Here is a 16,297-nt window from a genome sequence, read left to right as displayed (position 1 = left end):
CATTGAATGGTCTTGAAAATCGACTCTTCCTTGCTGCCATGATCTATGTTGTGCGCTTGACAAATATCCCGGGTTGATTCAAGATGACGCGTATGAGCGAAAAATGAGTCATGGTTGTAGTATTGTACACATTAGTAATAGTGTACAATTATTTTGTTAATTATATTAACTCATTTACACCCTTTGGGGTATAAATACGTCAATTAGCGCATAGCCGTTCCCTCCCCATGACGTATTCATACGTCAATCACGTGTTTTCATGGGGGAGGGTGCAAGAGAGTCCGATGCAACTTCTCACCACAGGATTAGGCTTGACGGCAATGTTAAATAGCAAAAAAATGGCAATCGGGTGGCAGTGGTGCAAAAATCAAAAAACGTATGTGGATAGTGGATTGGAACATTAGCAACTAGCAACGATGGAGAAAAGGAAATAACTAACTAAAAATGATTTTTTTTCGGTATAAAAGCGTCCTCGAAACAAAACAACAAAGGAGATGGTGTTTGTGTGGAAGAGAAAATGACGCTTCGGTCACTAATCGAAAGCGGCACCCTTCAAACGAACGTCGGCCTGCACAAACATGTCGTGCTACACGCAGCCCGCATAGCTCACGGCGAGTTTCGAGTTCATCTGATGAAGATGAACTTGCTCCACGTCAGCGATCATCGCTTGGCAGAGCATTTTGTGCCTCCCGATGCCCCACATCGCCCACAAATCGTCTCCCCGGCGACTTCCAGCGATGACGGCAAAAAGGCTGCATTGCTTCGCATGGCCGACGCCGGGCACACGTCAGCGATTCGTTGGAATCGTCTCATAAAGACGACGGCGAAAACGATGAATTGGAGAGCGATTTGGATCCCGATATGTCGGACGAATACGTGCCTTCGGACATAACGGAAAGCAGCTGAGAGTCCTCGCCAGAGCCGCTGGAACGAGGAGGTAACTGCTGACTAGCTTGCAAGTTCCCATTCAAAACTTCATCACTTCTTATGCCTCCTCAGTCACTTTTATGTACCGCTACATTCCCCGCTGTACTATGAAGTTGCCAGTAACACTAATCATTTATGTACGGTTGATGCGTCTCGTAGATGTGGATGAAAATATGCGCCGTAAATGTGCTGACGTGCATGTCGCCATAGGTTTTAAAAAAACAAAACAAAAAAAACAGGACACATTTGGTCCGCTCAGCTCTGCTAAAACCAGTAGTGTTAAATTCATATTCCATTTCATGTCAAATTGGATGCTGAGCAACGTGGAATGAATGGTGTAAATAGCAGTGTGCGAGCATGTATGTGTGTGTGTGAGAGATGTTGAAATGTAAGTGGAAAGCAACAATAAAAAAAATAGAAAATAAAAGTGTGGTAATTGTACATACTTCTATACATTACAGATTGTCCAACCAGAAGCCAAAAGATGACGACTCCTCGCTTTGGTGGTGGAAAGAAAGGTAAATAAAATTATTGTACCTCACTCTGCAGCAAGATATATTTGCAACTTTTTATGTTTCTATAATTTATAGGTCGTGCATCTGGACGTGGTGGGATGAATCGATGTGGTGACAAACTGGATGGAAGCCAAAAACCATCTTCTCCACAGCTGCACTTTTGTTCATAGTTCAATAGTTTTGTTGTGTGCAAATAAATTATTTTGCTACAAAAACATTATTTGTAATGTTCTTTTGTAGGAGGAACACATTATTGAGGTATTTGAGCTGCCACAAAAGCAAAACATAGTGTAAAACTTGAAATGATGCTTGAAATGCATGCTTTTACAAAAAACTCATTTTCTCTGGATTTCTGCAGAAAATCGGCCTTTGCCATAAAACTTAGCAGTTTTCTAATGCTGATTGCCAACGAACGGAGAAAGATAGAAACAAACTTTTTTTTCTGCTGAAAGAAGAGAGTCTCACCTTTCTTTTGACAGGTTGCATGTATATATAGCCATAGAACAGAAAATTCTGTGGGCCTTGCAAATCAGTCAAAAGTCAGTAAAATGTGAGGGATTGAGGGGGTTGCTCCAGTGAAAAGGGGTGGTATTCAATGAGTTAATTACATTGATGAATAATATTAAAAAATATATTGTGTCCATGTGTGGCCAGCATGGACAACAACAAGTCCAGGGCAATCGATGTAGCTGGATCGCTTGGCAGACATTTTCCATGACTTTATCTATGGTCAATATTTTTAATGTTAATAGTTAAGTCTCCTCACCTCAGTACGTGCATGAATAAGAAATCTCTCTGGCAGAAAGGCCTCTGAGCCCCTGCAAGAAAATTCGATTTGCCACATGCCAACTCACCAGCCCAACTTTCAAAGCCTTCCTTTCCACCTCATTACATGGAGGACATGACACTTATTGCACTCCCAGTGATTGTTGGCCTTGGCTGGAAATGATGAGGTGCAGAATCGAATGATATGGACTTAATCTATTACAATGGTGCAGCACAAATGTTGATTTTTAATTTTTTTTTTGAATGTTTCAATAGTCCACGAAGCTGTCCTACTATACTAGGTCTTTTGCAGTCCTTAGTTAAATGTATACAGTGTGTATATATAGAAAGAGAGAGAGTGTGAAAAGAGAGAGAGAAGGGGGGAGGCATTTTAAGATTTTCAATCATTTTTTTAGCATTTCATTTATTTTACAGCACCGATATATGGATATGGATAACCTGACTGAAATGAGATCATGCTTGGTAATCTCTTTCCTTCTGGGATACCTAATGCAGTGGTTTATCTGACGGTGTAATATTGTTATAATCTAAAACAGGTTAAGGCAAAAGCCCCATTTTTATGACTGCCATAAACTCCAGATCGATTCAGGCCACTGCAAAGATCAAGGAGGGGGAAGCACCACCTTCCCAGCAAATTGTTAAAAGAAACGACCACATTGACACCCACTAAGAGAAAAGCAACGATTATCATTTTCATCGTCACTCAATAAATTGAATGTTTATTGATTGTCTGGTAAAATAAAAACAGCAGTGGACGATCACTGACGCATGTAATGGAAAATGCAACTCATAAAATCTTGCCATAGTTTAAATGTATGCGCTTTTCTGTGCAGATACCTCAGTGTGCGCAGGTGTCATCCTCCCCCATGCTGCCTGTTAGTTAGATTGATAGCCAAATTAATCTGCAGCTCCATCCAGGTATAAACACGCTGCCTGCTGGCCAGGATACATCCCCCTCTATTAGCACCATAACTCAATGTGCCCTGCAGCAACCTAGCCTGAGCAGTGGAAGGTAATTGCAAGGAGGACACTTGATTTATTGACAAGGTTGATACGGTGGATTACAAGATGATTTGGTGATGAATTCATATTACACTTCAGGCAATTGGCTTTTTTTTTCTCGAGATAAAAACGCACAAAGGTGCTTAGCAATATTTTGAGTGCAGTGCATAAACCCTATGTGGAATATACCCGAGCTCAACTTTGTGCTGAGTCACGTTACCTTTCATCCATTCGGTGTTGCAGTTCTATGACTATGTTGACAGTTTAATTTAAATTTGTTTTGGTTTGTGTTGTCATTTGCATTAAAACTGTTTCTCCACTCAACTGTTGTATAATGCCTGAAGTACAATGCATCTCATTTGTCCAAAATTTGCCAAATTATAGGAACACATACATGTGAAATTATGTTCGCCTTATGAACACATAATGAAATTATGTTCACTTCAATTTGCGTAATCAATTCCCCCCCCCCCCCCCCCCCCCCAAACACCTACTTATTTCCTCGGTTCCACATTTGACTTTGAATTGTCAAAAACAGTGACGGTATCATGAATCACTATCAGGACTGGCGACTTACATCCTTGCCGTCATGATATCCCTTAAAACTGTATTTCACCTAACAGCAAATGCTCGTGAACGTCGTGAATTTGGGGTTTCGTTGGGATTTGTAAAAGCTTGCAAAAATGTTGGGAGGGAAACTGTTTTATTTCTCACAAACACTTTTTCACTTTTTCTTGTCGCAAGGACGTTCGGTAATAAGGGCGTCTCCAAAACAGCCTTCAGCATTTGTAAACAGTTTGTGAAAGAGAAATTTAAAGCCAAGGGCCAGACTGCACCAATTTGTAATAAAGGTGTTTTTTTTGTTTGTTTTTTTCCATTGTTATGATTTACACAAAGAATTCTTTTTCGTATTATTGTAATCCATCACCTGCGGTGAAAGTAAATGTTGCTGATTTTTGTCAACATTCATCAGAAATTTGACAAATCAACATTTGCGACCTTCACAACAACATTCGCCGATCAATGGGATTCTGCCTTTAGATCCTTTCTTGGCCTACGTCACGATGATGTCACAGTGTTACCTGGAGTCAAAAGAACCGAAGATAGGAGTAGACAAAACCATTTTGTATTTTGAAAAATGTCATCGGGTTGTGATTCTGGTTGCCAAGACCATAAAAGCAAACACAAAAACTTGAAATCCTACCGCATTCCCGCCTCTGGCTGTCAGAGAAATCGCACACGGCTATGGTACGCTATTTCATTTTACATAAAATGTACTACCATGAAATGTACTATCAATTTCAGCATAGACAATGATATGGGCAATAGACTTAGTTGGGACTGAAATTACTTTAAGTTTGTCATTATTTGGGAGATTCTTCATGCAAGATGTTTTTGCCCCCACCGAAGCCGCACCCTGGAAATGATGTCAAGTTATTGACAAACTGTGAAGGGGTCTTTAAGCAACATCCAGAATTGGTCAGGGAGTTCACAAGGGCAACTTTGTTTTTTGCAGGTTGTGATTTTGTAGGTCTGGCAATAGATTAGGCCAAAGAGCAAAACAACACAGTCATCAAAGGGGATGGAGGAGCCATTGGATTGAGAAAAGACCCTGTAGCATTTTTAGCCACAATGAAGGCCCAATTTGTTCCTCGCTCATACCACTCACACATGCACCCAGAGAATAAAGGCACTACTTTCAAAATAAATACACTGCTTATTGAAATCCTATTATGACAGTGATTGTGCATGGGCTTGATGTGCTCCCTGGACCATAAAACACAGGTATAATCCAGGTCTGCTTTATACTGACTCAGCTCTATTACTGCTGCGGAATACTTTGATGAATGCTTAAAATTTGACCACTTTTTAGAGAATAATAGTTTTACCAGAAATTGTGATATGTGTAGCTTTTGAGCGTTTTACTATAGCACTGTATGGCAATGGAAATTCACCAAGAAAGTGATGCTACTCAGCCAATAAAATTTGAGATGGACATTGTGAGATGGAATGACAAGGGAGAGGTGTGTGAAACAGACCAAAAGATGAGTGAGTCACTTTTCTTCCTGGGAGCACAACACTAGTGTGTCTGATGTTGCACTTAAGTCATAACTGAGGTCACATATAGTCAGCAGTGTCGAGGACTAATGTGTTGAATCCACCTGTACCCTGATCCATTTAGGGTGTGTTGACCCATCTAGATGCAGCCCCCTATGTACACCTAGATGGAAATGAGTCCACTGAGGTGTCTGACTATGCTTGTCGTATCATTTTATGAAAAGGTCTTTAATAAAGACATAACATTTTGGAAATGGACATCTACACATGTACAAAGGGGGCTAAAGAACAATGATCCACCAAGGAGATATTAACAAAGCCAAAGTAGTTGTACTGGTAAGGGCTGGATAAAATTAATTCTGAGTCACCTTTAGGGCTATCAGTCCATCTCTTCAAAATATAATACAAAGTAGATAGTTAAGGAGGTGCAAAAAAGCTGAAAGTATCCATGTGAATATTGCTTGAGCAATTTTGGAAAATGGGGTAAGTAGGGTTATTGGAAAAGCTTGGTAAGAGGATTTGTGCGTCTACATGGATATGTGCCCATGTAGCAAATATAAAAAAAAAAAAACAAGTTTGGCACTGGCTCTTCTATGCATCAACATGACATCGTAACGTAAAAAAAAAAAGAAAAAAAAAAGAACATACTGCCTGCCTCAATTGTTTGAAATAGTGATGAGTGAAGTGTGATATAAAAGATATAAAAGAAGGATCATATTTAAACACCACATCAATTAATTTCATTTTATCATCATTATGTCCTCAATTAAGGTATTGAAACATTTTCGGGATTTCTCATTAATGGACGAGGGAAGGAACAGATTCGGAAAGAAGTCAAACAATCAGGCCTTGAGATGAACAGCCAACCAAACTCACTGGTGAATTTCAACTGCAATCATGCGATTTTAGCTGCACTTGCGTCATCACTTCCGTCGGTAAATTTCACCGGTAGGGCAGTAGTCCATCAGTTCGTCTGTCAGTTACTGCCCCCTCCCACCCAAAAAAACCCCCATCATAGTCTAACAGATGAAAAATACAATGGTAAGCAAGCCCTGTATTTGATTTGATTGAGAATGTTCTCAAAACTTTATTATGTCAGGTGATGTATGTCTCCTTTATGATTCATAACTACCTGCTTCGATCAAAATGTATCAAGAAACATAAATAGCTCCAATCTATTTGATGCATTGTTGTTGTCGGGTTTGAAACTGCATATTCTTCACCGCTAATTTTCTTTTACCAAATCAAAATGACAATTTCTGATCTACCGTATTTATATCATCAACTTTAAGAAATAAACAGTGCATGTGAAATGGAAGCTACTGAAGCCTTTTGTTTATTGGACTCACCCAAATCCACACAAAGCTATGTTAGCTTTGTGTGGATTTGGTAGCTGAAATCCGCACGCACCACATTAGAAATATGCAGCCACATGCTGATAGAAGCCGGAACAAAATTAACATTCAGAAAGGATGCATAGCATGCACAACATGCTTTTGCAGTGTTGAAGGTTTAGCCGCTTAATGTGAGATATCATACACATGTAAATGTACATTACTGTATTAGCTAGAGGATGTTGTCACTGTTGGGTGATAAACAAACCATTTTTTTTTTTGTGTTTCAATGAGCAGAGAGGGGCGGACCATGACACACGATCAGAACACAATCATTTCAATAACAGAAAAGGTTTGAATGAAAGCATTTTAGTGCTTCATAACTCCATGTCTATGATAGGCATACATAAACAAATACCATAAAAGATTCAAGAATGTGTGCCTATATATGTATGTGAAGTGTGAATAATGTTCTACCATAAATATTTTCATTTTTACAGTTTAATGTTCTTATTCAGTGCCTCTTGCGAGGGGGGATCCATTTTGCTTTCCTTTTAATTCACATTCACGCTTATGGTGTGAAGTTAAATGATCCATCTCAAGCCATGTGCAGGAAGATGTGATAAAATCAGACTTTGGCAAGTCTGAAAACTGAGTCATCGTGTCCAAAGTCAATATGTGTGATATTTTGAAATAATACAGCATGGTCCGTTAAAAAAGAAAACCATTAACTCTGCAGTGAGATCAACAAATATAAAGGTTCACAGATGACAGTGTTTTTAAACTTAGAGGAACATGCTGCTAACGGTAAGTGAATCACCGAAGGAGAAAACTGCTGGCTGGAGATGGATTGATGAAGAGGAGACAAACTGAGAGATGGATGAAAGGCTTTTCATTCTTCTTTTTCATGCTCAGTGGTCCTGTTTAAGTCACTGACTGGAAAAATCCTTGTGTGTGTGTGTGTGCGCGCGTGTGTGCGTGAAGTGAAAATAACTGATATCAAGGAGGTCTTTTGTGTCTAGAGGTGAACTTGGCACAACACACACACACACACACACATACATAAACACACACACACACACTAAATTACCCTGACAGATTTTGACATCCAATAATGTGCTGCATCATTGAATCGTGCAGATCATAGCTTGAGTTTGCACATTTTTTTTAGTGGTGTAACATGTATCTGTATCGAACCGTTTGATACAGTTGTTGCGTTTCGGTGCCCACTGTATTGAACGCTAGACACTTGTGGGCAGACCCTTGCAAACGTTCGCCACTCATTGGCTGTGTCCAAATTCACATGCTGCGTCTTCTTAAAGCCGCATTTTTGGACACATTTTTCGGCCGCATGACATCAATTAAGGCGTGACATGACCACATGTGGTTTCCAAATTCTCGAAAGACAATTTGCAGGCTGGGTCCTTTGGCGCATTCAAAGGCTTCTCGTTATGTAGCTGTGGCGAAATTGGACAGGCTTAATGTGAGTTTGGACACCTCGTGCGGTCGAGTCGCGCCGGAAGTGGCGTCATGCAGCCGGAAATGCAGCCTTTGGGGAGCCAGTCATAATTCGGATACAGCCAGTGAGATATCAAATTTAAAACAGCTGGGATAGGCTGCAACTCACCTATGACCAAAATGAGGACAGGCGGTTCAGCAAAAGTGATCAATCCAAGCAGAACATGTTTTTTTTTCTAAGTGTGAGATTCTTCAATGAAGTCATCATCATTAGATCTTGATGTCTGTTGTCTCTTTAGGAACTCAACATACTGCATGAAGGTGTCTATGTCCATGACTGTGGAGGAGAGTGATGAGGGGAAATGCTTCAGCAGCAACATCCGCTATCTAGAGAAAGCGGAGATTACCCACAGCAAAATGATCACATGTCGTGACATAGATGACTATTTGGCTCCATACAAACAACCTCAAATGACATGGTACAAGGTATGTCACACGGACACACGTGGGATGAGAGCATCTCACCCTTTCTTTTGCCGTTTGATCAGTCATATGTGTGCCCTGTCAGGAGTGTGAGCGGGTCGAATGGAGAAGTTCAATTATCGTCAACAATACACACATATGGATCCCAGAGGTAGAGGAGGAGGATGGAGGGAACTACACCTGTGAGTTGCAGTATGGATCCAGACTGGTGCGGAGGACAACACAGCTCAAAGTCACAGGTAGGACACAGACTATTCATGTGTTTCTTGTCATCCGGGGTTTTTGAGCCATGCTTTTGTTCGGTTAATGACCAAGTACCTGTTTGCTGTGGGTGACCCTAACAGGGGCCTATAGCGCCAGTCAACTTAGCTCCAAAGATCATTGAGACATACAAACCTGTCCACCACAATAAGGCGATGGCTCGGGGAGGAAAGAACAATTGCAAACAACAGAAAAGTTCGATGCATTCAGTTTAAGCTGTTGTCCCCTGGATGTCACCCAAAAATGACAAATGGTTTTCTGTTTTGAGCTGTTCTGAGCGTGAGATACGGTTTATGGCCTTTCTTTGGAGCAAGCCCAGATATCCGAAACATCTCTTGTCAAGTTTGGTTTCTTACAAATTCAATGGGCGACCGGGCCGTTCATGGCAAAAGTCCCGGGTTACTGCCTAATGGTGCTTAGTGTCATGATCGAATTTAGAAAAGGCCTGTTTCTGGCCTTCGGCCGCTGTTGTCACAGAAATCAATTCCGTAGTGCTGATTGGAGTCATGGCCTCACACTATACAAATGTCATGGAAATGTAGTCAGCCTGCAGTCTTGAACTGCAGCATCCATTACAGGACAGATGCAGACACTCCGTAATACATCTTCATTATCTAAAGCTGGGGTCTTCAATTCTGTTCCTCGAGGGCCGGTTTCCTGGATGTTTTCCATCTCTCCGTGCTACGACACAGCTGATTCAAATGATCAGAATCGATATCCAGTTTATGCAGACCCTGCTGGTTGTCTAGTCTTTTGAATCAGGTGTGTTCGCAGCCCGTAGAGATGGAAAACATCCAGGAAATGGGCCCTTAAGGAATAGAAGTGAAGACCCCTGATGTAATACACTTTGAAAGTTTCCTTCTGTGAACAATGCAAAACCACATTTGTTTTTGTACGTGACTGGCTCAATTTATGTAATTGTATTTTGTGCCTTTGTGACATTCTTGGATGAAATTTATTCAGTTTCAAGCTTCATTTTCTTTTGACTTAAGCCTGAGTTGGCAGTAATGTCTGACTTCCATCAGCAGTTAAGTGTTTAGTCTGAAAGGATAAAGTTGCAGTGCCTGCGAATGAGTGCACGTCTCCTTGTGTTTTGTTTTTGCATATGCAATTTCAATATGTTGCCTTTGAGCAATGAAAGTTCTATTCTTTGGCACAAGCTTAAACATTGCCTTTGCTCGACGGACATGTGACATTGCAGTGGAACTGCATTACTCTGCTGTATATGTAAAATTTTGGAACATTGAACTGTCAAAGTGTGATGTCGTATTGTATCTTAGCCAGTACTTGTCAGTTGGTTGCCAATAGCCATGTGGATGACTGAGCAGAATAAATTTTACAAATATCTTCTCCCCACCTAGATTTCCAATGCATTTTTTTTTTGTTCTTGTTTCCACCAGTTTGATCAAACCTTCAGCCAGACATTTTACAAACAAGGGATTTTGATTTGCATTTTCAATGACTCGAGTTGTCATAGATGCATTTCAGTCACAAGTTTTTGTGCAGTTCGACATGGAGCAATGAGTGAAGATTTCTGCATTAGTTCTTTCGGTAGTTACTTGCCATTGACTGGACTACGACCATATCCTTTTCACCTGTGGTTAGAAAGGTACGGCGAACAACCAAAGACTGCAAAGACAAAATTGCTGCAAAAAAATAAATTTTAAAAAATCGATGCAAACAAGAAAAGACAAAAACAACAAAAAAATACAAATACACACAGGCAAACTAAAAAACACACAAAACAACTGCAAAACAAAAACACTGCACGTCAGAAATTGTGCAAACTGTCAAATGCTGCTAATATAGAAATGTTGCAAACAATAAAAAAGATGGAAATGCAGAAAAAAAAACACAGAAAGAAATGCTGCAATCACAGCAAACAAAATTGATGCAAACATTACAAAACAAAATGAACCCCAAGTGTTTGTCTGCCCCGTGATATATGATGGCTGCAGGATCAATTGGCAACATTTTGTGACGTCATGTGATTGCTGTCTTTGGTCGGGCTCCAATCGACAAACCAGTATTCACACTCATAATCTTCAGCGCCTTCAGCTGGTCCAGAATGCCGCTGCTCGCTTCTTGACTGGTACTCGTAAGAGGGAGCACATAACTCCTACTCTGGCATCCCTTCACTGGCTCCCCATACATTTTAGAGTTATTTTCAAGATCCTCTTATTTGTTTTCAAATCTCTGAATAATCTCACGCCACCTTACCTCTCTGAGCTCATCCGCCCCTACACACCTGCCCGGCGCCTCAGGTCTGCGGACCAGACATTATTAGAAGTACCAAGAACTAAACTGAGGCTCAGAGGGGATCGAGCCTTTTCTGTTGCTGGTCCCTCTCTCTGGAATGACCTCCCACTGAACATTCGGCAAGCCTCCTCGCTGCCCATCTTCAAACCCTCCTCAAAACTCACTTGTATTCTTTGGCATTGACTTAGATTTGTTCTTGGTTTTACTGTTTGGTGCTTTCTACCATCTTTATTACCGATTTGTCTTACTGTTTATTCTGCATGTTAAATTGCTTCATGTACAGCACTTTGTATGCAGCGATGGCTGTTTGAAAGTGCTCTATAAATACAGTTGACTTGACTTGACTTGACAATCACGTATATCGACCATTTAGTGTCTAATTAAATCAACAAACATGTTTTGGGGATGTGGGAAGAAAAACCTCTGAAAAAATCCACGCAAGCCTGTGAACAACATGCAAACCACATAGGAAAGCAAGAGCTCAGATTCCAACCCCCAACCTCAGAACTGTGGACTGTGATGTGTGGCCCACAATGCATCACCATAACAATGGAAAAACAAACGACTCCTTTGTTGTCAACTGATACACATGCCTTTAATTCAAAGAGAAGTCTTCGAGACTGTTTTTTTAATCACGGTTTGGTGTCTTTCAACTCACTGAAAGCCAATTAACACCTTGAGCAGAGCCTGTGGAAAATGTGGAAATAACAACTAATTTATGGACATCCTCCACCTCGGAGCCATTAATCACAGGAACATCATCACTGGCACATGGGAGCGAAAGGCCAGAGATGTACTGGAGTAATATTGTGATAAAGACAGTCACTTGCTGAATTAAAATAGTCAGTCAACGTAATGGTTTTTCTGTTGCTTAATGTTAAGATATTTGAAATGTATCTGTGACTTTAAACTTATATTTTCCCACGCCGTCTTTATCTGTCATGTCTGCGTGTCTGTTTTGTTTTCAGCCCCAGCTGGAGGGAAGGGCGTTTCCCTCCAGCGGGCGCACCTGTTCCACGTTTGCCAATCAAGCCTGCCATGTATTTCAGGACTGCCAAGTGGCCTCGTTGCTTGTCGGATTTATTGACTTTGCTTGCTGTGGTTCTGCAAGTGTAGTGTTCTAGACCTTACTCTTTCACTCTTTGTCTGAGCCTGCATTCCTGGAATCCAAAACATTTTTCGGTTCGGACAGAATAATCCAACCACCGTGGATTTCGCAGACTCAGACAAATATAGGAATGTTGAATCAACAGGGAAGTGCGCTAACAGAGCTCCATGGCATGGTTGCCCTGTAGGCTCAATAGTTTGAAAGATTAGGCCAGCGTGTTGAGCAGCTGGGCACCCAAGGGCCCCCCTTGGATTCTCGACCTGCTAGCATGGGGGTGCCACCTACCCCAACCCTTTGCCAAAAACGAAATTTACCCCATCCGTCACGCTATGGAGGTGAGCCCGGACTTTGCAGGCAATTCTTTCACCAATGCTTGTCAATTTTTGACCAGTAAACGTTTACATACGCCCATGATAGTTCCACGGTTGCATTTAACCTGAGTCTCTTGACCCATCAATACATGGCCTGAGCTCTTCCCTCCATTCATCGCGGAACTACACTCGGGTTTTCCACCACCCAGTTCAGGGCAAGGAGGCAGAGGTCGGCTCTTAGACTGTGTTCAGGGTTGGCAATCCGTTGCTGGCTATTGTATTGCTTTTCATATTTTGGCCGCTGAGAGCATTATAATGGAAGCACTCACACATTCTTCTGTCGTGGATTCGCAAGCCAATGATTTAGTCTTGGTACTCTCCGATGTTATACTTGAATGAATCAGCCTGTAAGACATCTGCCAGTGTGTCGCAAAACTAAACATCTTTTATCCTTGATCCTTTGGTTGGTTGTGCGTCTTTTGGCAGCAGCCTTTAATCACAGTTCTTTCAATATTAAATAGACGACAGTAGAAAAGACACAGTCACTGCCTGTAGATCAGCTGGTGGCGATGATTTTGATTCCTGCAAACACTTTAGCTGGAATAGTGTCCTGAAAATAGTTCCAACGTCGTGCAACCAGAATATGTTCGGGAAGATTTTGGCTTGATTTGCTTCATCAACATTCAGCTTGTAATCAGCAGATGTGCCTCAAGGAAGTGGGTTAATCACTTATGCTTGCAATAGTGTTTATCTGTTGATTTCCCGGAATGTCTACTCTAGAAAATACTCAACACAGAATTTCAAAGGGTTGCATGACAGAAGCTTTTTGAAAATAGAATTTTCCAGAATTTCTATAAACCCCTTGCCATTCGGCTTGTGAACACTTAGACCATGGGTGTCAAATGTATGGCTGGATCAGGTCCGCAAACTGATTTAATCCGGACCATGAGCGAGATGTTGTCAAGTTTATACTTGACATTATAGGGCCCGAGATTACTCAACCAGCCTAACCTGGTCAAATTACTGATATTCATTGTACAAAAGTAACACTGATGCCTATATTTACTTCACAGAGCATTTCCTTAAACTCATAGCCTGAATTATGTACAGTATAGTGAAATGTGTTTATGGTCATACTGTAAACCTGTAAAGCAACACAGAACTTTACAAGTTGCGACATGAGCAAGTTATGACCAATTTTCAACACACATGCATGGCGGCTGTGAGTTGGGCTGCTACTTCTAGATAATTGCTGCTGATTGCTATAGTGCGCATGAGTCATTACACTAGCGTTCACATTACTTTGTCGCACTGCCCTCAGCGCAGGTCGGCTCAAAAAGATTGCCAATGGGCGTGGTTGCTTTCTGGGCCTGTACCAGAAATTCGACTGTTCACCAACTATAATACGGAATTAGATGGATGTACAAAAGTGTTCATCTTGAATATTACACGTGCAGAAGAGGAAAAAAAAGCTAAGAGGTCAACCTGTGTATCGTCATTTTTCACACATGCAAAACATTATCATCAAATCCTGTTGTCCTTTACTTTCCAGGCTAAACTCAGCACATTTTTCTCCATGAACTCAAATGTTCTATCCCTGTTTCCCCCGCACTCGCTCCAAGTAACCCATTTCAAATCACAAAAGAAACAAACAAACAAAGAAAGTCTCATGCATTTTTCAGAACCATCTCAAGCTAAAATGTGCATTGCTGAAGTATACAGCCTTCTGACCAAATCTAATACCGGTGAGAAATACAGACGCCTAAGATAGTAAAGGTTTGCGTCTATTGACAGAGTGGCAGACAGTGTGGGAATTACAACACAGTGCAATAAAATACATCTTTATTTATAGAGCCCTTTACAACACAGTGCAAAATGTTCTAAAATCTCATTGGAATATTTTGAGCCTATTGCTACATTACAAACACATATACGGGTTATTCTCTCTTACATTCTTGTCTCTCTCTCTTCCAGACCATTTTGTACCCAAATGTTAACGTCTCACAATCCTTTCTTTGTCCTTTGACTGCCCACTTTTCTCTTCCCTTTGAACCGTTCCTTTTGTGTTGATACTCTTCCCCACTTTTTCTCTCTGATTTCAATTTCCTGTCTTTCAGTTTTGTCTTCTTCCTGCGAGTCTTCTGCTCTCACACTCTTTCACTTGACACTTTGGCAATTGGACCCACTTTGTAATGAGAGTTTGCGTACGTGTTTTTGCGTGCACACTTGGCCTGTGACCTAGTTAGAGACTCACCTCCTAATTCATTGTGAAATTGTCTCTGTTCTCCAAAGACAGAGGATCACAAATGAGATTACTTCTCTCTTTCTCTCTCTCTCTCTCGCTTTCTCTCTCTGTCTCACTCTCTCTCTCTCTCACAAGAACACACGCACTCACGCATATACTAACTGGAGGCAGGAGAGGGCAAGAGACAAACAACACAAAGAACAGAATATTCTGTCACTGTTTGGGATGTTATTGGAGCTTATTTAAAAGTAAAGAGCTGCGGGGTTATTCCAGCCACCATTTTAAAGTTGCATGAAGCCCATTTTAGCATTCATCCTCAGAGTTTGTATCCCAAATTCATGGTTCTTCAGTTCAGGGCCCAGCCCTTCCAAATGGATTCCTGACCTGATAGTCATGATAGATAATTTAAATAGTGGTCTTGTTTTTGTGCTCATAATGAAAGGATATGTATGGAAATGAAATTGCCAATGTGTCTACCACATAAAAATGTATTTGGCTGACATTTAGCTTGATTCGGATAAGAGCAAATGCCATTTACTCTTTCTGTCTGTGTAGATTCTCAATCTTTTGTTATTGCGATGAACTAATCAACAATACAGAACAATTAACTGCCACTTTTCATCAACAGGCACAGGATATGATCCATCCATCCATCCATCCATCCATTTTGCGATCCACTTTATCCTCACAAGGGTGCTGGAGCCTATCCCAGCCGTCTTCGGGCAGTAGGCGGGGGACACCCTGAACCGGTTGCCAGCCAATCGCAGGGCACACAGAGACGAAAAACCATCCGCGCTCACACTCACACCTTGGGACAACTTTGAGTGTTTAATCAGCCTGCCATGCATGTTTTTGGAATGGGGAGGCGGGGGGGGGGGGGGGGGGGTTACCCAGAGAAAAGCCGCCCAGGCGCGTGGAGAACATGCAAATTCCACCCAGGAAGTCCAGAGCTAGGATGGAACCCACGACCTCTGCACTGTGAGGTCGACGCGCTAACCACTGGAACACCAAGCCGCCACATAGGACATGATCGTCTCTTTAAATTGTTTTGTGAGAAAACTTCTTTTTTTGTGTGTGATTCTATTCTTTTTTTTGTCTTATTTCTGTGCGCTCCAACAGCTATTATACTTGGGACCTCGCCCTGACCCCCAGCCCCACCACTGTAAAAAAAAAAACATGTTGGCTAAACCTCCCCCCCAAAAAAAAAACAAGGAAGAAGCTATCTCCACAGACATGTTCAGCATCCACTGCTTCAATTTTGCGAGTGTTGAGAAATATGACACAAGATGCATTTAGCGATGGAAAAATAAGTTACGCACATCTACTGGTAATATTTCCCTCGAGCTTTCATATTGGGCAAACACCTCATTTTTTTCACAGTGTGAGAAGACTCAGCTCTACCATGACGATGTGCTCAAATTCAACCGAGAGCCAAAACTTCGAGCAACACTATAACGCCTGAGTTGTGTGCTCCCGGCACTTCTCAACCTTATAAATGTACAACAAAACATGCACCTATTGTTTACATGAGTAGAAGACATTCAGCATTA

General features: G+C 41.4%; 1 protein-coding gene and 1 long non-coding RNA gene across 3 annotated transcripts in view; both read left to right on the top strand.

The window, feature by feature from the left end:
- il1rapl2 (interleukin 1 receptor accessory protein-like 2) overlaps positions 1–16,297 on the top strand; it is a 237,051-nt gene that overhangs the window by 155,973 nt on the left and 64,781 nt on the right. For both annotated transcript variants that reach the window (XM_086138595.1, XM_086138587.1), the window contains exons 5-6: positions 8,380–8,566; positions 8,649–8,802. In XM_086138595.1, coding sequence (XP_085994721.1) covers positions 8,380–8,566; positions 8,649–8,802 — 341 coding nt within the window. The remainder of the gene's footprint in view (positions 1–8,379; positions 8,567–8,648; positions 8,803–16,297) is intronic.
- On the top strand, positions 204–1,657 carry LOC147208639 (uncharacterized). Its single transcript, XR_015100290.1, has 2 exons — positions 204–1,445; positions 1,518–1,657. It is a non-coding gene; the product is annotated as an uncharacterized LOC147208639 (long non-coding RNA).

The sequence above is a fragment of the Hippocampus guttulatus genome, chromosome 2 (genome assembly GCF_054856545.1).
Source record: "Hippocampus guttulatus isolate MCC_2025c chromosome 2, RoL_Hgut_1.0, whole genome shotgun sequence".
NCBI classification, from domain to species: domain Eukaryota; kingdom Metazoa; phylum Chordata; class Actinopteri; order Syngnathiformes; family Syngnathidae; genus Hippocampus; species Hippocampus guttulatus.
This window is presented reverse-complemented; position numbering and strand designations above follow the sequence as displayed.